The 27,810-nt window shown below is 38.6% G+C and overlaps 1 protein-coding gene across 1 annotated transcript in view; it reads left to right on the plus strand.

Annotated features, from left to right (window-relative positions):
* The window catches only part of FRK (fyn related Src family tyrosine kinase), a 53,763-nt gene extending 32,043 nt beyond the window's left edge, over positions 1-21,720 (plus strand). The window contains exons 5-8 of the mRNA XM_051614003.1: positions 10,997-11,155; positions 16,468-16,649; positions 18,830-18,995; positions 20,890-21,720. Coding sequence (XP_051469963.1) covers positions 10,997-11,155; positions 16,468-16,649; positions 18,830-18,995; positions 20,890-21,098 — 716 coding nt within the window. The 3' untranslated portion in view covers positions 21,099-21,720. The remainder of the gene's footprint in view (positions 1-10,996; positions 11,156-16,467; positions 16,650-18,829; positions 18,996-20,889) is intronic.
* The last annotated feature ends 6,090 nt before the right edge of the window (positions 21,721-27,810 follow it).

Below are 27,810 nucleotides of genomic sequence, written 5' to 3' on the forward strand. Positions count from 1 at the left end.
ACCTGCCAGCAGGTGGCAAGAACCACATATACAAGAAGGGTAGACTGGATGATATATGTGTTTTTTAAAAAGACGTAACAATGTGTAATGACTTGTGGTTAATTGGAAAAGTTTGTGTTGAGCATTAATGAACATATTTGAGGAAGCAGAACAGATTCAGATCTTTGATTAAGAATAATAACAATATGCTTGAGTCCTGCTTGAATGGCCATCTGAACAGGGAGGAATTTCAGCATGTGTTTAAGGGCTATCTTGTATCAGGATAGTGTTTATGGTTTGGGACTTGCAAATTGAAAACAAATAAGCACCTTCTTTTCTTTGCTTAACTGCAATTAGAAAAAAAACACTTGGTCTAAAGGCCTTTTATAATTAATGTGAAAGCATTTTTTTTTTCAGTGAACTGAAATTTTAATTTCCCTTTCCTAAGGCAGTATCCACTAAGTCTGTATCTTTTGTGACTGTGACCCATATGCCTATTTTTATTGACTTCTGAAACCACAAGTTTGAAACTGATCTTTTTCTCCTTGTAATTGACTTGAATCATTCATTCTGCAGTTCAGGCCCATTACCTCTTGTCTTACACACCATGACTAAAGAGTACTTTTTATTTTTTCCTCTTTACAGCAGTGTTATACATACTAGAAAACTATTACCAAGTTCCTCTTGAGTCTCCTCTTCTTTAGGTTAAACACATCAACAAGATTTTTCTTGTAGCTCAGATGTTTTAGATGTTCCATTGTTTTCAGAAGATCTTTTCTGGGCTATTGCAAGGTAGTAACCATATTTTTTTCCAAGCATGATGATAAAAGAAAGAACAAGTCTAGATGTGTAAAGAGAGGGATTTGTTTTACATTTCTGACATGCTAGACCTCTGTATGATGCTTAACTTTCATCTCCAAGAGACAGGAACTTAATTTGTCTGAGTTTACTTTCCTATAATGATTTAATGCAACATCTAGATGAGTCTGTTTCATTGAAGAAGACTAAAAGGTCTTTACTGAAGTGTGAAATCCCTTAAACAATATTTAAAGAAGGAAATAAATGAAGCTGGAATTAAGAACAAGGCTAAGAGATGTTAACCTTTTTTAATATTAAGTTTTCTTATAGGAATTGTCCTTTCCTCCTTAAGAAAATATGTGGCAATTAGCATTCTAGGAAGAGGCTTGCTTCTCATGAAATAAAAGAATTGCATTTTGTATGAATTGTAATGCATACATTTCTACTTATTTTCTTTAACAGGAAAGTGAAGCCGACATTTATCTGGCCTTGCATATGCAAAAAAAATAGGAAGCTATCTTAATAATATTTCATCTCCTTCTTTTAATAACTACTTTAAAACTCTAATTCAGCTTTTCCTCCTGTATAATGAAGACAGTATGTGTTATCAGTTCTCTGTGAAACAAACTTCTATTTTAATAATGGATTGAATCAGAATTACAAGTCTATCCAGAAATATGGGAAACACTAGTGGCAAGTACCAGCTGCAGTTTGCCTTCATTAATTTTAAACCTGAAACTGATTTTAATTTTCTTAAGGCCAAACTGATCTGTGAAGATTCATCCTTTGACTGTTTAATTCAGTATCCTTTCAGTGTCTTGCTGATGAAGCACACAGGTAACGCAATACTCCTAGAGTTATGTGAGCAGGAAAAGAAGGTTTTTTCATTGTTTTTTAAATAATAAGATATCCTAAGATTGCACTTACAGAACACTATAATCCAATAACAAATTATCACGTAAACTTCTTCAATAGGTTTGTTAGCTACAAATGAAATTTTAAACTGGAATAAACAATAGACACTGCAAAGTCATTATTACATACAGACTAGCACAGTATAGCAGAAGAAACCCCTTCAGCTATGATACTTGTGTAGTATCATAGTTCAGCTGGGAAGTTGTACTTAATTTATCAAAACTTTTTTCCATCTCTTTTTTTTTTTTCACTCTAGTGAGACTCCTGTTAAGGTCAACAGTAGTAATCTCATTGATCTCACAGTGGGTTATGTTGAGTAAGGGCAGATACAAGACCCACCTGGATATGATGCGTAGATAGCAGAGTTTGTGATCTAATGCTGTGATAAGGAAGTCATGCATTGCACTTAGTGATGCTCAGAATGAAGACTTTCATTCTCACAGCCATCTTGATAAATTATATAGGTAATACTGAATCTCTTATCACTGTACTTTGTGAACTATCTCGTTCTCAAAGGCAGCATCTAACCTTGAAGTGTACTTTTTAGAGAATTATCCTCTTCTAAACAAAGTTAGTCACCATTTGAAGTGTCTTACTGTAATCAGTTAGCACATTGATTTTCTATAGCTTGTTCTTGTCATTACTCATGAGGAATAACATTTAAATAATTAAAGAAAAATCCCAATACTGTCACCCTAATCCAGGTAATAAATTCTTATCTTGATACTAATAAAATGATAGCAATAGTAATTTAATTCATCGTAATATAAAGATGATAAGTAAATGGAAGACATAGTCATTCATGAGTAATCAAGAAATACATAATGGTTTTTGTTGATGATTGAAGCTTCCAATATTCACAAAGGCAGTATTTCAGGCTTCAGGTGTAACACACTGTAAAATAATCCTCTCTTATTGCTGAGCTCAAAGACCTGAATCAGTTATTTTTACACTGAGGGAGAAGGGTGTGTATTTTGAATCAAAGTCTTTTTGCTAAGCTGCTTTACAGTGAAGATCCACTGGAAAAGAAAGTCATCAGAACAACAGAGAAGTGTGATAAACTGGATGGGATCTAGCAGGTAGGGAGGGTTGAGATAGAGTTCTGTTAAAATGGCTTTTTCCCCAGAAAAATTGTGACATGGAACCATGACTTCATTTCCAGGCAAGAGTGGGTTAATCAAGTAAGATGATAATGTAGCAAACAATATAGAAGAGCATAATGCAATCAGTACATTATAGATTTATAGTCCTGAAGGTCAGAAGGGATTTCTGCTGGACTGAATTTCTCTGTGGAGCATTACTTTGCAGTGTACATCTCTCCTAGATCATGTATAGTCTGAACATTTTGCTATTATATGCCATTACATGTCACCCCTCTGCTGAGAAAAAGCATTTGTATTTAGCAAAACAGAGCTTGCTCTTAACTAGATAATAAATAGATGTCTTCTAGTCCTGAGATGAAGGCACAGAGAGAAGTTGCCTCTGCTGTCTTTGACAGTTTTTATCAATGGTATATCACTATGGCTATAAGAATGTGGGCCTAGTTTCTCATCTGGATTTACCTGTTGTCTTGTCTTTTACTCTTTTTATGTCTTCTTATAATAAAACAAAAACCTCCTTGTATGCATTATTTTTTCTTTCTGTTCTGGAGGTACATACAGAGCAAGTTAAACCAATTTTCAGTTATCTTTCAGGAGGCTACATCTAGTTTCTTGTTTTATGCTGCTCTCCTTATTTATCACATAGTTTTTCTCATGTTACTCTAGTTTTTAGCTATTGCTGCTGAAAGGCTTAAAATGATTGTGTTTAGGTAGATTACTTTCCAAGCTGTAGGAAAAGGTACACTCCGAGAATTCTGGTAAGATGGCAGTGATGGATTTTTCCCAGAGTCAGTTCTCACTTGATGCAAATGTGTGATTCCTGACTTGTGAGTAATTAGGGTATTCAGAAATCTGTTTCCATTCCGATTTGGAGCAAGAGCAGATTTTTCAGATATTGCATGCAAACTGGAATTTTCACAACTGTTTCTTTCTGAAACATTAATATGTACCATCCTAGCCCCATTTTTCCTATTTTTAGGCAACCAGCAGCTTAGATATATTAGGCTTTTTGAAATAATTAGTGAGAAGAAATAAACATTTATGTGTCAGATAAATCATACTATAGATTAGAGGTGTACTTTACAATGAGAAAATTAACATGATATTAAAACGTATTTCTTTCCATTGATTGTAAAATCTGGATGACTACATCAAATCTAGGTGCCAGAATTTTTGTCTACAATTGAAGGAGGTGAATTCAGCTACTGGCAGTGTTCTGTAATTCCACAGAATTTACCACAGTAACAAAATTGAGGAAAATGTCAAGCTGGTGGAGTCTATGAGATCTTAATCTGGTCAGCCTGAGAGTTCTCTGGCAAAAAACTGCACAAGGATTGCAGTTCCTGAGGAGGAACAGGAAATGTCCATCTTCTGACAAACCTGGTGGGGTAGCACCCCCCACCTTTATGATTATGGAGGATCTAGTTTAACCAGCTTCACATTTTGGTGTTAGCAGTTTACTGGCAACAGGGCTCCACACATGACCCTTACAGACTGTAAGGGAGATTTTCCAGGAAAAATAACTCAAGTAGAGATGTTTTCAGATTTAATGAAGCATCTTTCTAAGATTCTTGTTTCTGCTAGCGGTTTGTTGTCCATCTCTAAACAGGATGTTCAATACTTCACTATCAAAAACCTCAGAAGATGAAATCTATTGATTCGGAACATTTTTATTTTCCTCTGACTCTTTGGAGACATTTTCAGAGCCAGTGGTGGCTTATGAAGACCTTCAAAATGTCAGAATGTGAAATCTTTATACAAAATTTCTATTAACCTTGCAGAAAGAGTCACAAGATTAATAATTAAGCTAGAGTTTTTTGATGTGGTGGGTTGACTCCAGCTGGACATCAGGTGCTCACCAAAGCCACTTTGTCACTCCCCTTCTCAGCTGGACAGGGGAGAGAAAACATAATGAAAGGCTTGTGGGTTTAGATAAGGACAGGGGGGCATCACTCACCAATTACCTTCATGGGCATTATGTAGCACACTGCATCATGGACCCACGCTGGAGCAGTCTGTTCCAGAAGGATTGCAACCCATGGACGGGAGCCAGGATGGAGCATTTTTTAAAGAACTGTAGTCCATGTGGTGACTTCCATGGGAGCAGTTCATGGAGGACTGTCTCCCATGGGAGGGGCCCCACTCCAGACCCAGGGAAGGGTGTAAGGAGTCCTTCCCCTGAGGAGGAAGGAGAGGCAGAAAACAACATGTGAATAACTCATCGCAACCCCATTCCCAGTCCCTCTGTGCCACTGGACTGGAGGAGACAGAGACATCTGAAGTGCAGTTAAGCCTGAGAAGAAGGGAGCAGTGGGAGGAAGGTTTTGTGAGATTTATTTTTTCTTTCTCATTATCGTCCTCTGATTTGATTGGTAATAAAATTAAATTAATTTCTCCAAGGCGAGTATGTTTTTCCTTTGACAGTAATTGCTAAATGTTCTCTCCCTGTCCTGATCTTGACCCACAGCCTTTCATTACATTTTCTTTCCCCTGCCCAGCGGATGAGGGGGGTGATAGAACAGCTTTGGTGGGCACCTAGTGTCCAGCCTGGGTCAACACACCCCATTTTTTTACTGTAATATCAAGTATTGTAAAATATCTTTAATATATTTCATTCATACAATAGTGTTTAGAACTTTTTGTTATCCTAAACCACATTTGTGAGTATGAGACAGGCTGTCATTATACTATAAATCATAAATCTTGATCCTTTAATTAGTACTAGCTTTCTGTGTCATCTCACCATTCCTGGTATGTTCAAATGTTGCACTGTAGCATTTTATCTCCTGGGACAGTACCCTACATTACAGAAGATACAGATGGTAGTCATGTTCTTCCTTCTCCTACTCAGCTTTGTTTCCTCTTTTCCCTTCTCTGCTCTTCCTCTCTTTCCCTTCTGCCCTCATTGTTTCTGGCAGTTTTAGTTCATGGTCTTCTTGTACCTCCCACAATCATCGGCAGGAGAACAGCATGGGAGGAGAAAACCCAAGCATCAGTTAGACTGCCTGTCAGTCATGATTGCTACTACATCCCCCCTGCAATAATCAGAACTGTCCAATGATTTGAGTTTCCCTCTTCCTTGATCTTCTATCCAGTTGTTCACACTGTGCGCCCTTCTACTTCCAAAGTAGAGCCTGGTCCAGAAGAAAAATGTCAGTGGAGCAGGAGGTACTATTTTTGTGCTGCAGAGAAGCTGAAGAGTTCCTGTTTTCCTGCTGTGTCTGTCTGGTGCTCTTTAGGTTTTTCATGATGGATTTCCTTCTCTACTTGACCTCTCATTATGCTGCCTTAATACTTTCATATATGCTGTCCCAAATTCATGTTTACATTAAAAATAATACTTCTTCAGTGTAGAATCTCATTAATGCATTTTCAGATGCCTGTAAAACCCTTTATCTAATGCAGGAAATCTAATATTGAAAGAAACATAAGTTCCTAGCTTTGTAGGGGCATGACTGAGTACACAATTACTTTAGGAAACAGGTGAAAAAATTAAGCTGTGTGGGTTTGTTACTGTGTTGACTACACTATGAGAATCAGTTTTTCCACAGGAAATAGAAAGGTACATAATTGGGAGCCATCCCTCCTGTGTTGAAGAACTGCAGTGCATGATCCACTGGCAGCCTTCTTCAAGCTTCTGATAGCAAGTTGTTTAAATATTTCAGCAGTGCATTGAAGACACTCCAGCTGGGTTTGAAAGTTGAATGCACGTTAGCGTTTCTAGGTCACAGCGATTAAAATGTATGGCTCCTAGGCTACAAGGTGCAGAACTATAGAACTTGTTGAAACAATGTATTTAGCTGTGTGACTGATAAAAAAGAAGTAGTAATGTGATGTCTTTTTTCACTTAATTCTGTTATTTGGTCATTGTTGTTTGAATTTGCTTTGGAGACATCTGTGACATTTTACCAGCCAAAAACGTAGTGATGGATGCCTGAATGAAAAAAACAAAACACAAGAATATCTTTGCCTTAAGGAACATCTCTGACTTTTGAGTTGTTGACCGACAGACATCAAAGAGGTTTAGGGATCAGCATGTAGGAAAATGGCCCAGATGTCAGCAATTGCTGTTTCTGTTCTTGGCTCTTCACAGCACTGTCTTGCTGCAGGTCCCTGAACATGTAATTTCACATTTCTGTTTTTATTTCCTCACTGAGGCTTTTTTTTTTTTTTTAACTTTTTATTTATTCAAGTGGAAATCATTTGCCCTTTCTCCTATGCTGAGTGTGATGGATTCTCTAGAACCTATTGTCTGGGCTAGCTTGCCTCTCCAACTATCAGTATGTAAAGCAGACATCTATCATCACCAATTAATCTTATCTGAGAGTTCAAGTTCACAGATGCATTTGCCATTATCATATTGCAAAGCATTTCCCAAGCTTCTCTCTTCACATGGAAGCTGCCCAAGCATGATTATTTTTTTTGAGGACATTCTCAAAATAGTCTCTGGGTTGGTACTGTTAGCGGAGATTTTAATAATATTTTCAGTTCTTCAATATGTCGTCTCTTTAGTGCATATGCAGTGTATAAAGCTTTGCACTGAGGAAAGTCTCCCAGTTTCCCTGAACAAAGTAATAATTATTTTGTTCCATTTAATTCAGTACATAATGTTACTCTAACTTGTAAGTTCATTTCACTCTCCTGTTGATGTGAGTAATTTACACTCAGTCTCATGTGTTGCAAAAAACTTGGTCTTTTTAATGTTATTTCTTTATTACACATAAACATATTCAGAAGATCACAGTATGTGCTCAATGTACTCTATACACAAGTTCATTTTGTATAAACTTATTCAGAAGACAAGGTTGCTCTGAAGTACAAGGTTACTCTGAAGTAATTTGGGAAGGTTTATTGAAAGTTGCAAACAGAGGGTCCCTGGAGGTGCTAATAAAGTATTGAAAGACCGCTTACACATAGGACAGTGGAAACTACATAAATATAACTGACCTTCCTCTCTAGCTCATTGCTGAATTATCAGTGTTTATCTCATGATGTGAAGCTCCCTCAGTACCAGAACAAAATATTTTCATAAAGAGAGTAATCAGAGCTGATATACGTGCTTTAAACAGACTTAAATTAAAGATGATTTCTGGCAAAGCAGAACATTGTAGAACACACCTTAAAGAAACATATTCCAACATTTTTTTCTTAAGGACTGTAATATCTACAAAAATAGATTCCATTCAAAAAAGCAAAGTATCAAACCAGTATTTTCTTCAAGTAGTGATCAATCTACTTCCAAGCTGATGTATTACATGAAGGATACTTGTTTTAGAAAAGGCTGTTAACTAGGGGGTTTTTTTATTATCTTTTTAAAAGATTTTTTCTACTTACAGTTTCCTGCCCTTCATTTGAAATGCATGTAATTCAACTACAAACAACAACAACAAACCAAACCCCAAAATATTATTTGAAACTCCATGTGGCATATATTTTATATATTTCATTTATATAAACTTCCTCAAATAAATGTATTCTAACTTCTTTGCCACTGTTGTGACAGGCTTTAAATATCTAATTTGTGTCAGGCATGTTTGCATGTTTTTAGAGGCAGTTTTTACTTTCCTTATCTAGTTGCTAAAACCTAATCTTTGACAAAACACTGATAAAGGCACCGTTTCATTTTTTCAATTAGCATCAGTTCCACTTATTAACTGCAGTATAAGAGCTAGAGGGCTCCAGGAGGTGGGGATGGGCACTATCTGCTACTTTTGCTATTTAAAGATACAATGTAAGTAAAACTGAAGGTTACATTTGCTCTTTAAAATATGTAAGAAATACTTATTGATCTTTGGTTTAATATAGTTATTTTTTATTACTTTCACAGCTTAAAGGAGGATTCGCTGCTATACAACTAATAGAATACTTTCCTCCTGGTCAATTTATTGAAAGTTGTCATACGTGAAAAATGTGTTGCTTGATTTCAGTTTGTTGGAAGAAGTTTATAGCATGTTAAACTGAGAGATTCCTTGTAGGCAAACTTTGATAATGGGAACAAATCAGACTGTCATTTTCTGTGGTGTGAAGAAACCCTGTATAACAATCCTCAGAGAGCAGGTGGTTTGGTAGACCACAAGTTAGCAAATACTTTATCCTTTTTAGGATCAACTTCTTAAATTTTGGCACCAATGCTAAATCACCATTCATGCATTTACCTTTAGAGGAAGAATACTTCACAGCATGCAGCTTCTCTGTAGACTTTAGGATGATTTCTATGACAAATGCATATATCTTGAAAAGAGTAAGCAGATGGACTGCAGTGTTAAACCAGTACCAAAATTAGTCCAAACCCTATAAATAATATAAATAATGAGTTCAACCTGAGGCTTTTTTGAAAATTATAAAAATAATAGGGTTGGTGTAAAGTTCAAATAAAGCTGTAATGATTGGGCTGCTTTAAACAGGAAAAAAACAGCGTTACAGATGTTTGGGTTTTTCCACCTGTCATCTCTGTTTTATCCAGACCAAGTATGAGTTATTTACTTTACAAGTAGATCCCCACTTTCTTCTGACAGTGAAAAAAGGTAATGGGTATAGCCTGTACCTGTTCAGGATATGCATTATTGGATGCTATCCATTTATTGATCTCATGGAAATCCATTAACTTTACTATCCCTCCTAATGGCCTCCTATAAAGTACTGTCAAATTGGATCCCATGGGATTGCCAAGGAAAGTATGAGGACATGGGGGAGAGGAGCACCTGTCCGTTGCAATAACCTTTGCTTCCACAAGTTGCAATGTCAAGTGGGTCTTTTTTATTGAAGTCTATGTTGGAAGTATTTCTGAGTCATTCCTCTTGCATTAATGCAAGGATATGAAGTCACACATTATTGCTGCTTTGGGAAGTAGGCTGAAGCACTTTTCAGGAGGTGACATTCAAGGTAGGTGTTGGGTGAAGTTGACCCAGGGTGATTTGCCAGTTCATTCTGTAGCACAGATTTTCTGGTGCAGTTTTATTGCTGAGCCAGTTAGCATCCACCCAGCATTTTGCTTCATTTAAATATCCATTTTTGGAACAGAGCCAGACTCCCAAGTGAACCTTTTTGATTATCTGATGTTAAAAAACCATAAAGACTCTTACTCCTGCAGCCTTGGCTTCTCAAATGACTCAGTCTGCTTACACTAAGAGAAGAGTTTGTTTTTAAACATGGCATAGAGCAGACTAAACTTGGGTAGACTTCCCCCAAACCTTCAGTGTAATCTTTTCTTAATGAAACTATTTTGATTTGGGAGGAGGGAAACATTTGAGTAGTTGGATAATTTCACATTTGTTTGTGCAAGTATTATGAAGTAGGCATTATTTACCATCTTCCTCAAACATCGGAGAGTATCTGATCACTACTGGATCATTCAATAAGAAGCTTTTCTTTATTTGTGCATGTTTTTTCTAATCAATCCCCTATTCAGGACATATGAATTCTAATTCTGTATTTGCCACTAACTTCAGCTCCTTGTGCCATTTCTGTATTGTTTCTTTGTCAGTTTGTGCTTTGACTCACTGTGTATATTAATAGAACTTGAGATATTGTGACCTTATGTAACAGTTTAAAAAGTTGGGATGATTAGCTGTAAAGATATTTCTGCATTTAAGGGAGTGTAGGATTACTGTTACATCTGTGCATACATTGGTATTTCTGATAAGGTTGCTATTATGTGAACATTATAAACAGTTACTTGCATTTATGTATATAAAATGCAAACATCTAGTATGCTAAAGTGATTTCAATGCTTTCAGGCTGTGATTTCTGAAGCTAAAAAATGGTGCAACAAATTCTTACTGCAACATGTTTTTCTGTGAGAAATTTTATGTTCATTACCTGTGCGCTCCTGCCTCAGTTTCTGGTCACTTTGTTAACCAGTTGCAACATAGTTTGCTTAGATTATAGCAGCTAACACTGTAGCCTTACTTTTTTTTTTTTTTTTCTCCTGTTGGGGGAGGCCTGGAGGATGGTTAATTTTAGCCTTTATATTTCTGGTGGCTGGAACACATATGTTCTCTGCCCTGTACAGCTGCCACGTTTCACTCATTAACTGTTTATTTCAGCTGCACTGTCTGTTTTCTGTGGGAACTGTGAAGATATGAGATACTATTGCACTTTGAAAGACAGAAAACAGTATCTCAGTTATTCCCTTAAGACTGCCAGGCTGGTAGGAAGGCCTTTAATAACCACAGCTTATGTTTTGTTAAATTCTGTTGTTTTAGGTTCAATGGATCCAAAGGACTTTCTGAGGGAAGCACAAATAATGAAGAATTTGAGACATCCAAAGCTTATACAGCTTTATGCTGTCTGTACTTTGGAGGACCCAATTTATATTATTACTGAGCTGATGAGATACGGGAGTCTTCTAGAATACCTTCAAAGTAAGCAAATGACTATAAACTCATTTCAAGGGGTGCCACTGCTGTCAGTTTAGTAAATACACTAACATTCTGGTTTAATAGAAAAGCTACATTATTTTTCATGCATGAGGATGTGAAAGGAGGAAAGAAAGAGGATTATGAATTTTTGACGTGCCAAAGTATTTGAGAAGACAATCACATTCACAGTTTGATTCTTGCCTTATAGTACCCTGCATTTTTCCACCCAGTTCTACGAGATGGGAACATACACTGACAGTATAAAAATATAAGCATCCAGAAGGATAGGTCATCATATTTGACATGAAATAGAGGCACTTTCACAAAATGTACTTAACAGCTTTGAAATCTATTACTAGGCAGAAATAGCCTTTCACTGTGTATTTGTCCCTTGCCTATTGTATCAGGGCTTTTATCTTAGCAGCACTTCAAAGTGCTCTTTTGAAAGCAAATAATAATTAAAAATAAAGTTGTATAGTGTGGGACAAACTAGCATAATGATTGCACCCCTGCTATTGAGAAATGCTTGATTCTAGTGTTGTTATCCATTTTCAGTTTGGCAAATGTCTCTGAGGTGCTAAATTTCTGAGATGCTAAATTTCTGTAAAGCTGTAATGGTCTCTTGAAGACAAAATATTTGCTGTGATCATTGTCCTAAATTTCCTCTCTGTCTCCAGCCCATAAGGCAAAGCTCTGTGAAATACCTCAGGCACTATTTACCATGGCACATGCTTTCCCCTGTTTTCTCTGTGGAACCATTTCTGAAGAGAGGCTCAGTCCAGGGAGAATTACAGCTAAAGACATCTCTGGTAGAGAGACAGCCCCACCAGGATCTGTGCAGAGAGGGGCTGCAATGAGTTTCAGCCGGATTGCTCACAGTTTTTTAGGTATTTAGTGACCAGGGATAGGGAGGCCCAAATTTACTTTAAATTCTCATCTTTGGAGCCTTTGTGTGCAGATTGCTGCTTATATGATTGAAAGAGTCTGGCACATGAGGCAATGATTGCTGTGCATGAAAACATTTATTACACTGGAGAAATTGCTTTGAAAAAGCCAGGATGAGTCACAGCTATTGCAGAAGTGAAAATTGTCTTGTTTGTGCATGGAGTACAACATGTCCAGGACACATCAGCACTGCAGCCTCTGTGTAGATCTCAGAGAGGCTGTGAAAGTCAGTTGGTTTCCAGGCAGCTGTCACAGTAACTAAAAAAGGCCAGTTGAAACCCAGCCTAGTGGTATCTCTCCTTATCTGATGGCCTATGCACAGGGGGATAGATACACAGAAATAAGGGGTGGAGGTAGAGATCCTTTGATAGGTATAGGTCAGAGAAAAAGTTGTTCCTGTCTATGAGAGTGAGTTGTTGTCAGCTCTGTGACTGGAAGTGATCTGTATTGGTTGGCAGTCAGTGCACAGCCCCTGATGAGCTTACTTGAGGCTCTGCTACTGCAGGAACCAGGAAAACATTTCCAGAAGGCTGCTGTCTCTGTGTCCACTGTAGGTAAATATGGCAAACTGGCACAGAGGGAAGTCCAGAGATCATTCTTTGGTTAAGTTTCCACTCCCAGAAATGCATGATATGTTTTTCCAGCTTTAAAAAAGCCCTGATATTTCATGCAAAGTGACTATGGCATTCCACCATAATGACAGCTACTTAATAATGATAGGCATGTGAATTCCCTGTGCACCCTGTGAATGTACTTCTTGTTGAACACTGCTAGGCAGAGTTATTGAGCTGTGACCAGTGTGAGAAAAAAGCTACTGAAAAGCTACTGAAAATTTGGTTATTGGATGTGAATGAAATTGTCATAAAAGTGTGAGTGTTGTTATCAATTCTGATAGACCTGCGGCTTGTCCCGACAGGGACACAGTCCTGAAGTTCGGTGAATTATTATAGAGGCAATGCTCACAACTGAGGAAAGTGCTGCTTATTTATTTATTTATTTATTTATTGCCAGGCATCTATCAATGAAAATATTTCTGTCTTTCCTATATGAGATATTGTGATTGATTCCTTAGAACAGGGTGCAGACCCCAAGCTTTCTTTAATATTTTCTCTAATAAATTTTTCATATAAGGGTGATAGTTTTGTAAAAAAAAAAAATTAATGAAAAAGGACATGGAAGCACTACATTTTCTTTACAGGAGAAACAATAAGCCATGGGAAGGTTTTATAAATTCTCATGTAGTGCCTGGTTTGCAATGGTGAAGTTATATTAATTTTGGATTTTTCATTGTATTTTTTCCTTCTTCAAAACACTTTAAAACAAACTAAAGTACATGTATACCCATATGAATACAGAGGTACACTTTTCCAACCTTCTCTGAACCAGCCAGGTGGGAGCTGGCTCTGGTTTGGAAACCTGTGTAGTTGTACTAATGCAGTGCTGTGTTTGAACTTGTGTACTTTGGCTGGCCCAGCCTGGGATTTTGGTATAGTCGGAAATCTTTCTGAGACAACTATACATGATTTGCACATCAGATCCCAAAGAACTCTGTGCTTTCATCCTCTGTGCAGTTTTCAGCTCCTGATGAGCTGAGGGATTTTAAACTGAATTACATAAATTAGTTTCCAAAGCTCAGGCACTCAGGCGAGATGCTTGTACAGATTTATTTTTTTATTAAATACAGCATAAGTGTCATTTTTGGATCTACATCTTTGTCCAGCAAGCCGAATAATAAATGTTGAGGTTTCGCTGTTATCAGAACTGCAAAACTTCAGTGTTATATTATTCTGTGGCCTGATGATGGATTTTCTTGATGGTTAATCCATAGATTTTAACATAGACTGATTTTTCTCCCTCTTTCTTTTAAAGGTCAAGGCAGCTATTGTACATGTGTGTGGGAGAGAAAGACTTTTTGAGTCAACAATAGAAGTAAATAATATTAGTGCTGAATTATCATGACAATGAGTTTAGCCTTGAAAAGGAAGTAGGACAATACACATACAGGGTAAATTTAATAATTTAAAATTAGTTTCTTTTACCTGTTAATCTCAGAACATCCAGATTAACAGGAAATTCAAGGCCTGGAGGCTGCAGAATAGATTAGTAAAAAACAGAATTTCATACCCTTAACAAGGAATAATTGCAAGGTCAGGAAGTGATCCTGCCCCTCTTCTCTGCACTTGTGAGACCCCCCCTGGAGTACTGTGTCCAATTCTGGAGCAAGTCCAGAGGAGGCCACGAAGGTGATCCGAGGGCTGGAGCGCCTCTGCTATGAAGACAGGTTAAGAGAGGTGGGGCTGTTCAGCCTGGAGAAGAGAAGGCTCCAAGAAGACCTTATAGCAGCCTTCCAGTACTTGAAGGGGCTACAGGAAATCTGGGGAGGGGTTTTTACCAGGGTATGTAGTGATAGAACAAGGGGTAATAGTTTTAAACTGGAAGAAGGGAGATTTACGTTCAACGTTAGTAAGAAATCCTTTACTGTTAAGGTGGTGAGGCAATGGAGCAGGTTGCCCAGAGAGGTTGCAGATGCCCCCTCCTTGGAGGTGTTCAAGGCCAGGTTGGATAAAGCTTTGTGCAACCTGGTCTAGTGGAGGGTGTCCCTGCTCTTGCAGGGGGGATGGAACTAGGTGATCTTCTAGTTCCCTTCCAACCCAAACCATTCTGTGATTCTATGAAAATGCCAGAACTGGAGGAGGCTATGCAAAGCAAAGCTAAGACTGACTTTCACTGTGAATCAATTTAAAATAAGAAACTGCCAGCTACAAATGTTTTATTTCTTTGACACAGAGATGGGGGAGGCGGGGCACCTGTCTCTTTCCTTCATGTGTGGAGGCAAGTTGCTGTTCTCAAAGTTCTACTACTTTGAGCAACCAGTCTGTGATCACCAAATCTCTATTTCTGGGACTCACTGATATTACAGTGGTGGGAATTGCATGCACATAGATCCAGAATGTTCTATGAGAGAAGCAGGCAGCTTGAAAGCAGCACAAGGAGTCCTACTGTTGAGTAGCAGCAACAGAGATAGCAGCGTGAAGCAATCCAACTGAAATGGACTGGAAAGTGAAAGGTGGAGTTACACTTGACAGCAGATGGTATATTCCTAGTAAGAATCCTTAGAGATCCTTTTGTGTGTTTCCATCTTTATTCAGCTTTGGCTGCGCACAGTGAATATTGACATTAACATTTACAGTTTGAAATCATAGAATCATTAAGGTTGGAAGGGACCTTAAAGATCATCAAGTTCCAACCTCCCTGCCGTGAGCAGGCAACCCTACCACTAGATTAGGTTGCACAAAACCTCATCCAACCTGGCCTTGAAAACCTCCAGGGATGGGGCATCAACAGCCTCCCTGGGCAACCCATTCCAGCTCCTCACCACCTTTATAGTGAAGAATTTCTTCCTAATATCTAAACTAAATATCCCCTCTCTCCGTTTAAAACCATTACCCCTTGTCCTATCACTATCTTCTCTGATGATAAGCCCCTCCCCAGCTTTCCTGTAGGCCCCTTCAAGTACTGGAAGGCCACTATAAGGTGACCCCAGAGCCTTCTCTTTTCTAGGCTGAACAGCCCCAACTCTCTCAAGCTGTCTTCATAGCAGAGGTGCTCCAGGCCTTTGATCATCTTGGAGGCCCTTCTCTGGACCCTCTTCAACAGCTCCATGTCTTTCCTGTGCTGAGGGCTCCAGAGCTACACACAGTATTCCAGGTGGAGTCTCACCAAAGCAGAGTAGAGAGGCAGAATCACTTCCTTGGCTCTGCTGACCACACTTCTTTTGATGCAGCCCAGGATGCAGTTAGCCATCTGGGCTGCAAGCACACACTGGTGGCTCATGCTGAACTTCTCAGCTACTTCCACCCCCCAGGCCCTTTTCTTTGGGACTGCTCTCTATCCATTCTCCCCCCAGCCTGTATTTACGTTTGGGGTTGTGTCAACCCAGATGCAGGACCTTGCACTTGGCCCTATTGAACTTCATGAGGTGGGCATTGGCCCACCTCTCCAGCCTGTCAAGGTCCCTCTGGATGGCCTCCCTTCCGTCTGGGTTATACACTTGTTGGAAAGGCAAACATCTGCTTTACTAACAGTAGATAAATGTCCTTTTCTTTGGAATTTGTCAGCAGCTCCTTCTGGGCTTAGATCAGCTGCTGCTTTTAGATGGAACAGGCATTGTTACTCTGTTATGATGACATTTGCTGCATGACTTTAAATACTGCCATTCAGTAATCTCTGTCATTTGGTTAAGCTGTTCCTTTATTGTATCATATGGCATTGTTGATTTGTGTTAGCTGTTTGAACCAGTCAGCTGTTATAATATTTATATATGAATATCATAAATATTATGTTATCCTTGTTGTCTTCTTTTTAAATAGAAGATGCAGGCTCCCAAATCTTCTTGCCACATCAAGTAGACATGGCTGCTCAGGTGGCTTCTGGAATGGCTTACCTGGAATCCCAGAATTATATCCATCGGGATCTGGCAGCCAGGAATGTTCTTGTTGGTGAACACAGTGTTTACAAAGTGGCAGACTTTGGACTTGCAAGGGTTTTTAAGGTGAGTTGTGAGAGGGTGAATTGGCTCTATTTTAACTCTGGGGAGCAAGGTGGAAGATGTCAACTAAAGGATTAAATGTAGCCTCTGAATTGCTGGATTTGGGCAAAAAGCATGCACAGGGAGAAAAGGACACCTAACTTGTTCACTTGTGTCCTCTACCTACATTAGCCCGTGTAATGTTAGAAGCTGACCTGTACCTTTATGTCAGTCTGAAGATGACATCTAGTTGTCTGCTTTCCACTCAGCCACCGAGGAAGGAGCCTGGCAAGAAATACCCTTTGCTGCACAACCTTTATCCACAACACTAGTGTTTGCCACATGGAGAGAGATCACAGGAATGATGGCAAAATTATCTTCCTGAGCCTGTAAGGCAAGGCATATAACAATGTATTGACAGCTATTTTCTCCTTATTCACTTCCCCACTGCCTCTGTGATGCTTGCGAGTGCAGGTAGTAATCATAAAAGAACCTTATTCTCTCTGCGACTAATAGCAGAGTTCATAAACTGAGCTCCCAGAGCTTTAAATCTGACACAGTTTCAAATTCTTTGCCATTGTGCTGCTGTTTTTTCTCTAGCCCTTGAGGATGTAGAATGCCAAGTAAGGCTGACCAAGATAGCCCCAGGAAAGAGCTGTGGTTTAGAAATGATTTTTCTTACCTCTGGAAATTATTTTATTAGACCTGGAAAGACTTGATTTGCCATGTTTTATGGATTTCAATATGTAATCCGTAATTTCTGAGGTCTTACTCTTTTTACTGATTTATGTTCTTGCACTGAGAAGGAAAAACAGAGAAAAAAAAGCCTTCTGCTTCTCGTTTGTTTTCTTTCCATTCAAGCAGCAGAAATTGAAGTTCATGACAGAGCTGGATTTATTACATACTGAAGTGTAGAAAAATGGCTTGACAGTGGCATCAAGGGACTTTGAAAGTGCTTTTTGCTTAATTTTGATTCTTCTAGCTATGCATAAGTTCAGATTGCACATTTTTTAACATGAAAAATAAGTATTTTTAAATGAACAATACTTACAATGGATATTTCTCCTGTCCTCACTAGAGAGGGTAATAATTTGCAGCTGTTGACTTTTCTTGGTAAAACTGAACTTTACTAATATTCTCTGTCATAGAGTCATCTTGACAGATTTTCGTAGGAATATTTGGTCTCCTAAACCAAAGCACTAACATGGTCACATGCAAAGATCCCAAAGGAGCAGGTGTGAGAAATTAAATCTGTATTTCTCTATGCATTGATTAGCATAATGAAATAATTTGTTGTTGCTAGAGTTGAGTATTATGCTCAAGATGCCAACTATATCAATATGTAGATATAAACCACTAACAACCAGTCTTTTCAAAACTATAGGGCATTACTGCTGGGACATGTACCTTCTGTATTAAAAGCAATTAAAAAAATAAAATCTTGTACACATTCACCTGGATTTGCATGTGAAAAGCCTGACCAAGGCTTGGATGAGACTGATGTACACTAAATTAGATTTAGGAATTCAAGAGAGAATAAATGTTCACAAAGTTCAGGTGTCTGGGTTGTAAAGCCCAGGACATGTTTCCAAAATTTTACAAGTAAATAATTTTCCTTTTTTGATGTATCTTTCATCTTCATTTTATATGAATTAATTGGACCCACTGTATGCTAATACGTTAATTGAATCACTTGGAGTTTGTTCTTTGGTTGGCAAAACCTGCTTAAGTGATTGTTATCAAAGTCAATGGCCCTTCAACACTGCAATAAATCATAGAAGGGTTCTGAAATTCATCAGCTCTTGCTCCTGCCTTCTCTGTTTACTGAAGACCAGACTTGAAGCCATTTGGTCTCTAGTTTCAGCAGGATGCTTATACTGCCACTCCTGACAGACTTTTGAAATCTTGCATGCCAGGTCCACAGTTCACAGTAGCAGGTCATAATTAATCACAAACCACTCCAACACTACATGGTCACTCGAAATGATAAATGCTTTAGGAAAGTCTCTGATGAAAGATAGCATTTCTCAACTGTGAAGCCCAATTCAACAATAGACTGCATTAAGTGTGTGCTTTAATACCATGAAAGGCTAATGCTAGGCTAGAAGAGGGTAAGATCGAACACGTGCTTAGCTTTCTCAGGTGCTTAAGTGCTTTGCTGAAGCAGATCCGAAACCAGACTTGCTTTGTTTTACCTGTGACAGGTAGAAAATGAAAATGTATATGAATCTAGAGCTGAAACAAAACTCCCACTGAAATGGACAGCCCCGGAGGCAATCCACTACAACAAATTCAGTGTAAAGTCAGATGTCTGGTCATTTGGAATACTTCTGTTTGAAATAATCACCTATGGGAAGATGCCATATGCTGGTAAGTGCTTTTACTGAAAGAATGATGCCTCATGTTTTGTTGCTTTAAGAATGACATTAAAAAAAAAGAAGCCGAATGCCTGATGCCTGTACTATGGGCATGTTAAAGGGTTACAAGCATAAATAGAGAAAGAAGGATCTTCAGATGAGGCCTGTTTGGTGCCTCAAACCTTCTGGCTGCCCCAGCTTCCCTAGAAGCTTTCCAAAGGCTGTGATTAGAAGCCATTCAAGCTTCCTCTCTCTGGAGTCAACCTGCATTACACAGGCACTTAAGCCAACTGGCTCTTTCCCTCCAACATCAGATCAAAGATGCCAATTCCTGGAATGTGGAAAAAGGGAAGGTTTTTCAGTCCCTCATACCACCCTTATGTTTTTCTCAAGTTTATTTTTTTGAGGACATCTAATGGAAGAACAGGTTATTGTGATGTGCTACACAGACACTTCAGGAAGAAGGTGTCTGAAACATGAATCTGGGTGTTTATACCACCTTCCCTCAGGTTTTACTATTACAGTGGAGAGTCTTCATAAAGAGAAGGATAGGATAACAAGAATTTGGAATGAAATGTCACCAACCTCGTAAGTGGATTTAATGGTATGGGAGCAGCTATTCCTAGCACTATGAGTCAAGGAACCATGGCTTCAATAACACAAGACATCAGTGAAATGATGCGACTGTGACTCATTTTGTGATGGTGAGAAGACAAGGGAAGAACTAAAGCTAAAAAAAAAAAAAGTTATGCTGCATTCATACAAACCTGAAGGCTGGTATGTTTGCCATAAACTACATTTCACAAGGTCCCAAACTGATATTTCCTGTAAAAGGAAAAATTGCTTCGCTTTCTGATTTCCACTCTCACTTCCTGTGAAACCCTTTTGGAAAAAAAAATTAAAAAAAATCCTCAGCTCTTTCTTATATAAACCATAGGTGCGTGCATATGCACATACATATAAATAAACTATTCCAATGGAACGTAACACCATGATTCTTGGTATTGTCTGAAAATATGTTCAGCATTATCTCTTTGCAAAGGCAGAGTTTACCTGTAGCTTTACAGTGGAAAATGTGGTGGGGTTTTTTTGTTTGTTGGGTTTGGTTTTTTTTTGGTTTGGATTTTTTGTGTTGTGGGTGTTTTTTTGTTTGTTTGTTTGTTTATTTGTTTTTTCCATGGCTGTGTGCTTGCTTGGTATTGCTTTCAGGAATTTGTCCTCAGTAATCAGGTAGCATAAGAGGTTATGTTGATCCATGCTGGTAGTGGGTAATGTACAGAGGAAACTTCATTCAGAGATGTAGGGAAAAGAAGTAAAGAGTGTTCAATTCAAGATTGAATTTAAAAAGTAGAAAATGAAAAGGGAAGGTGGCAATAGTCTTGATAGATAAAGGTATAGCAAAGGTAGGGGATTGGTTTCTTCTCCATGACCTATGGTGACAGAGCAGGCAGGATGCAATGGTATAGCTGCACCAGTGGAAACTTGATTCTGACAGAAGGGAAAACTTTCTAAACATCAGGAAAATTCAGCAGCGAGACAGATTTTCTTGGGAGATTTTGGAGTTACTGAGACTAGAGGGATTTAGTTTAAGCAAAATAGGTTTTAGAATAGTTTTGGCAAACCCAGGATGATGGAGGAAAAGCCTCACACCCAGCTCTGCCTCTTAGATGGCACATTTGGGATGAGTGTATTGGGAAGTGCTGGAGGTGGTTTTTAACTGCTGGTTTGGGATCCTCCAGTGGCTCTTCTGGCCTGCTGCCATTGAAGGGGACCTGCCAAGGCCAGCTCTGCCCTCATTGTACATGTCTGCCTCACAGAGGCTCTTGGCTCACCTAGGTAAGAGATCAGGATATGTGGAGACACTAAATAGACTCTGAGTAATCCGATTAACTCCTTTTGGCTTGCAGGTATGCCAGGACAACAGGTGATCCAGATGCTGGATAAGGGTTACAGACTCCCTCAGCCCGAGACCTGCCCAGCGCCGTTCTACCAGCTGATGCAGCAGTGCTGGAACGCAGAAGCAGGTGGTCGGCCCACCTTTGAGGCCCTCTGTGGGCAGCTGGAGTCCTACTTTGAGTCCTCTTCCTATACCCAGGCCCAGGCCGTGGTGAAGTGAACTCCCAGTCTGGAGCTACCCAACATGGCTGAAGAAGAGGCCATGAAATCGGCCTAACCTCAGTCATGGAGGTTGTTGGGGTGTGCTGAGGAACTGTACGTTGTGATCCCTGCACTGATACTCAACAATACTTAGAATTTTTGCTGCTGGCAAATAATTTGCAGGACTAAGCATCAGGAGGATGGAGGGGTGGGGTCTTCTTAAAGATAAAATGCCTTCTATTTATTTTTTAAGAATGAAATGAGTGTTGCTCAATAACCATTGTAGTGTTTTGTAATTTCTTTATTTGAATAATTTTTTGCTCTTCCTTAGATTTTTTTGTTCCTACCAGGTTGTTCTCATGAAGGAATGTGATGGCTCTGCACAGCAGGATCTGTGCTTCCAGAGTCCTCTAATAGAAAATAAATAAATAAACCAATAATCCCGTGACTGTGATGATGACAGAATCCAGGTTAATTGCCTTGCTTAGACTTGAAGTACCTGTGCTTTTGCTATATGGGAAAATAAAACAGATGTTCATGGGAGAAAAGGAATTATTTTCTTCAGTGGATGCAGAGTGATCTTTTTTGGTTTGCCTACTGTTCCTTCTTTACAAGAATAAAAAAATATTATTATTAGATTATTGAAGTTGTTTGTTCTTAATGCTGTTAAATAGTGCCATGGAACCAATGAGTTATGGTCCATTGAATCATAGAATCATAGAATGGTTTGGGTCAGAAGGGACCTTAAATATCATCTAGTTCCAACTGCTCTGCCATGGGCAGGGGCACCTTCCCCTAGACTAGGTTGCTCAAAGTCCCATCCAACCTGGCCTTGAAGTGTAAGGATTTGTTTTATGGTTCTTCATTTTAGGGATATTGAAAGGAATGATATATCACCATGAATTCAAGACTGCCTTAGCCTTTCAGAGTGGCACTCTTTTCTAACCTGCTGTTCAAATAACAGACCCTCTCCAGCAAGATTAGGTCCAGGGCAGGTCTGGGTTTTTAGAAGAGGAACTAGAGGTATTTTGATCTTCTCCAGAAGTAACTTTAGTATAGGAGAGATTCAAATAATAGGTGACCCATTTTATTTTGTTGCATGGGGAAATGGAGCCCAGGTGCTTCTGCTAGCAGTCTTTACAGCTACAGATTTTAGATTTTTTAATAAATTATTCTAATTAGCCACAATATCAGTTCTGCTAAAGTCTGGTATCACTGTGACAGTTTTCTGTTCTCAGTTTTGAGGCTTAGAGAACCAATTTTTAATTATTTACTGATGATTCATCAGTTAATTATTTAACAGCATAATCCAGGAATTAAGCTGTACTACATCAGCATTGTGTGAGCTCAGTATAAGCATGCTACCATTTTCCTCTAATATCAAAAAAAGGTATAAATAAATGAAAATATTAATTACTTTAAAGGCTGGGTGGCTTTTATTACGTTTTAAAAATTGTCTTCTCTTCTCTTTATACTTCAAATCCATTATTCTCAGTGCTTCTAATTTTTAGTTTCCTTTTCCCCTCCTCTATTTTTGGAAGGTAGTAGACCTTTTATTTTTTTTTTTTCTTTCATACACATCCCTTATACAATCAATGTTCAAAACTCCTTTCTATATTTATTGTTTTTTTCTGCTCTTTTTATCTTACTACATTTAGAGTTTTTCTAGCATTCTCTTTCTGTTCACCTTAATTTTCTGTGCAGCGCTTCTCCCTTCTAGCCCTCTTTATACTAATTACCCATGTAAAGCATGAAACAGTGAAAATTAATTAGCTGTCATAGTATTCATGCAACTTTAGAAAGTAATCATCCAGTCTGAAAGAAAAAAAGGTTAAGTGAATTTGCCAAACCCATCCTGACAAGAATTGGCACTGAACTGGGAGACTACCTGGTGAAGTCTCTTGATGTCCTCTGTCCATACTTGTTTTGAGACTCATGCTATCTACTGGCTTGTGGCCCCAAGAAGATGTTACTTTATGATTATTTTTCAGTGGTGTCCAGTGATAGGACAAGGGGCAATGGGTGCAAACTGGAGCATAGGAGGTTCCATGTAAATATCAGAAAAAAACTTTACTGTGAGAGTGACAGAGCACTGGAACAGGCTGCCCAGAGAGGTTGTGGAGTCTCCTTCGCTGGAGACATTCAAAACCCACCTGGACGTGTTCCCATGTGATGTGCTCTGGGTGATCCTGCTCTGGCAGGGAGGTTGGACTAGATGATCTTTCGAGGTCCCTTCCAACCCCTAAGATTCTGTGATTCTGTGATTATTAAACCTCCATCAATCCATGGGTCTCTCATCTGACTTGGAGCTGCATTTAACACTGTTGCCATCTGAGGTTAACAAATCCCACAGAGTAGGTCTATATAATAAGAACAGGAATGCTGTTATTTGGAAAGACCTCAGCATCAGACTTCCAATCTTGATGCTTAAGCTCCATTTCTAACTTTTTCAGGCTTCAAACATTATAAATGTCAAAAAACAAGTTGTCTTTGCCCAACTGAAAAAAAACGTTGATAAAAGTAGTATAATAAAAGGCTCATACCTCTGCAGTCCAGAGGAGATGAGTTGCTAGGAAAAAGAAAGAAAAAAAATCTGACAGCAGGGAAATAGCAAAATGTTCAGAATTCCAGTTTATGGCAGCTGGTCTAAGCTGTCCTGTGCTGGTCTCTGCCTCAAGTAGAAGTTAGCAGGATTCTATGGGACTCCACTGAAGTGACACCAGTAGTTCTGCAGAAAGCACACCTGTACAATGAATATCTTCCTAAACCAACTTATAGAGAATGTAAGGTCTGTTTGTTCTGTGAAGGTGGATATTTTGTCACCCTAATTTTTCCTATAGTCAAAGGAGAGAGAGGTGAATGAGATGGTGAATTAGTGCACCAAAATTACAGTTCTGCTCTGAAACTCCCATGGTGGGCTTTCTTTTTGCTGCTGTAAAGATATACCAACTATGACCTCATGAACCACCTGTAGCTGAGTGGAGCAGAAGCTGCAAGTGAGTTGCACCCTGATGAGCTGTGTGAGGAGTGGGTGCCTGTGTGTGATGGCCTCCAGAAGATACAGCCTGGCATACTGGTCTGCTGCTGGCAGGTGCATCCCCTTGCTGTTGTATCCTGCTGTTTGATCTCTTGTGCTTTTTATTTGCATGCTTGCACAGCTGCAGCTAGTTAATAGAGTTTGGATCTGCCAGCTGCCTCTAGTATGCACTGGCCCAGGGTGGTAGACAAACAGCAGCACCGGCTGAAAGCAAGCAGTAAGTTCACTTTGATGCCTCTCATTATAGGCACTGCATCAAGGAAATGTATTTTATATTCATCTTTGAGGCAGCTAGTGCATGTTTGGCCTACCCAAGGTGATGCACTGTAGGTGAAGATGTGGAATCAGTCTTCCAAACCTGAACACTGTTTTCACCCCATTGGAGTGTGCCCTGTGACCAGTTCACCCTCTTTTCTTAGCAGAAGTGGAAAGCAAGGAAAGGCAGGAAGGCAGGTGCATTACAGGACCAGGATGCTCATTTTTCTCTTGCACTGTGCTGCTCTGAGAAAATCTAGTGGCTGATAAAGCTCCTTTGCCACTATCAACAGTCCAGCTGAGGCCAAACTTGGAAATCCCAGATGCTGCTATGAGATCAAGTAGTTCCTCCTGGCTCAAATCCATGCACTTGCACTTAGTTCCCTATTTTGCCGGTCCATAAGCTGCTGTTATGCTAGTGAAATGCTGCCACTCTAGTATGAGCTCTAGCTCTGCATGTCTTTTTCCTTGGGCTGACAGGGAAATGAGAGGAAAAGCAGCAATGAAATGGAATCAGAAAAGCTCTGGAAAGAAGGAACAATATGGAAAATTAATCATTTGTTTTCAGCTCTTTCTCCCCAGGTTTTTGCAGTCAAATGGCTCCATTACCAAGAAAGACTGGAGGAAGAAGGTGGCAAAAGGTGATAAACCTTCACAGAGTTCAGTTTGCTTACAGGCAATGCAACAAGCAAAACGATACCTTTCGAAGTCCAATCTATTTTATAATACTTTTATTTATATGACAGATAACAAGTATAGTCAGAAGTCTTTGCTATGACTTGATTTAAATTAAAAATCAAGGTTATCTCTTCCGGCTACAGTGCACAGCAAGATGGATTTAACTTATCTCATTCTATTATTGAGGCCTTTTATGTTCAAGGTTCTGCTAGCACTTTCTATTGGATTTGTTTTTACCTGATGGATCATGGAGGGAAAAGAATAAATTCAGTTATGAGAAACAGTAATCGATTTTTTTGAACTCACATGAATTTATATGTTTGGCTAGAATAAAAGGATCAGGACGAAATAAGTTGAATTTTCTACAATTGACCAGCCCTTGTGAAATTCACTTCACATAAATTGCACTGTGATGTCTTTTATGTAATGTTTTATTTATGTAATTCAGTTATTCATTGCGAACTAAATCATGTTACGTGGTCTTACAAAAGATAACTTAAAAATGTCCAACCAGAACAAACCTCTATTTTTCTTACACTCTCCATTCTTCAGGAAGTTACAGAACAATACAATTGAACTGCAAGTATGAGGGAGTCCCTAGTGTTTATTTTTGGCTCTTACTGGAGAACCTCTGCTCACCTAGTCTGCATTAAAGAACTAAACATACGACGGGGCAACAGGGAACCTTCTATCACTTGTACTGCTTTCTTCTTTTTTTTTTTTTTTTGGTCCTTGTATCATATACTTGCTGTTCCAATGTCCTGACTATGAGCAGCAACCTGTTTTTTGTAGATGTGTAACTTACAACATGCAAGGAACTGGCCCAGCAGAGTGCATAATTTTATTGTGGAAAATTTCAGTGCATGGAAAGGACTCATTCTAGTGATTGTGTCTTATGCCTGCCTACGTGCTTCTCTTTCACTACTTTAAAAAGTGCTGTGGTATCATGTCAACCCATGGCCATTGTGGCTCACTGGTCAGCCATTTGCAGGGTATAGATCTTGGGGCAGATAAAAATGCTACACATAAGGGTTGTGCCACTGTGCTCAAAGAGAGACAGATGTGTACAGAAAGCTGTGTGGCTTCCGTTCTCTTCCAACATCTTAGCCAGATGAATTCTCTGGTGTGTTACAGACCCCTACCACAGTCACCTGCTGCAAAAATTTGCCCAGATGAACTTTGCATATATTCAAACAAAGTACTGAACTGGGGTCTATGAAAAATACTTAATTCTATCCATGCTTCCTATTAGCATGTTCATGCCATTGATTTTTTCAGTCTCAGGCTTCTCAGGAATGACTAATACAGATCAAAAAAATCAATAAGAGAAATGACATGTATAAACAAGCTGGGAAATCACTGAAAAGTACTTTGGCATTTTAATCTTCACAGCTACATTGTGCTGAAGAATTCAGTCCTTCCTTATTTTGGTACAGAGAAAATTAAAATGTACATTTGAAGCATTCAGTATCCAGGAAATTAATTTTAGCCAATTCCTGGATCTAAATACCACTAGAATAAAAAAAACTTGCTAGAAATTGTGCCTTGGTTCCCACCACTATTTCCACAAATAAATTCTGCTAAAATTAAGCAGATATGTGAGAAGACAGATATACAACTTCTTTATTTCTTCCCCCTCCCTGTATTTCTTAACGAATATTATTACAGGAGGATTATAGCTCCTTTTTAGTTACTTCTTAGTTACTTCTTAGTTAATGTTTTTTCTGTTCTTTTTCTAACATTAAAAAAAAGTAGTTGAGCCTTGAAGATTATTCCCAAAACTACCCTCAATAAAAAAAAAAGTGTGTTTCTCATACTTTTACAATTGTTATGGTCTTTAGAGAAGACAATGGTAAAACTTTTCAGAGAAAACAAAAAGTTGCTGCTGAATTTATTAAAAAAAAAAACCTTTGGATAAGCTGTTTGTGCTATTTACACTATTAAAGAAAAGAAAAGCATATTGCACTGCATTCTTTTCTCTAATTGATATAAATATCTGAGTATACTGATCAGACTTCTGTGTTTTAAGATACTAGAGAATTCAAATATACATACAGCAATATTAAAACAGTTCCTTTTTTTTTTTTCTTCTGTCTCTAAACATGCTGAAGGTTTTGTTGGCCATGTGTGGTTTTCAGCATTGTTTTTTCTCTTCCTATTTTTTTAATACTTAAATTTACTTGGATGTTTTTATACTGTGATTAGTTTGTTTACATTTGCAAACACCAAAACCTATTCATATTGCAGTGCTCCATTACTCTGCCAAATATTTAAGATGATCAAAAACAGAACACAAGGCATTCAGTGGTTTTTTGTGGTTTTTTTTTTTTTTTCTATGATACAACTTTTTATAAACAAATACCTGTCCACTCTGTGCCATCACAAGCATGTCAATTCCACATACCTTTAAGAAGGCAGAAGAATCAAAACTGACTTACATGTTCTAGAACTCTTTGGCTCTGGGGTTACTGCACACCAAAATCAAAAGCATGTATTTCATTGTTTCTTTTAGTTAATCTTCTGTATGTAGATAACAATTCTCCAAGATCAGTAATGTCACATGAAGGCACACTTATTATCACAACATTTTGATAACAACTGTCTCTCCTGTTGCAGTTGTTCCACCATCAGCGTTGCCTGTTTACTCAGCAAGTGGGCTCTCATCCATACTCTCATCCCTGCCAGATACCAGATCAGTTGTGGAAAGAGAGACATGCAGTAACAAGTTAGCAGCCCACAAGTCTTCCTGATTTGTTTAACT

This window comes from Apus apus, chromosome 3 (genome assembly GCF_020740795.1).
Source record: "Apus apus isolate bApuApu2 chromosome 3, bApuApu2.pri.cur, whole genome shotgun sequence".
In the NCBI taxonomy this organism is placed as follows: domain Eukaryota; kingdom Metazoa; phylum Chordata; class Aves; order Apodiformes; family Apodidae; genus Apus; species Apus apus.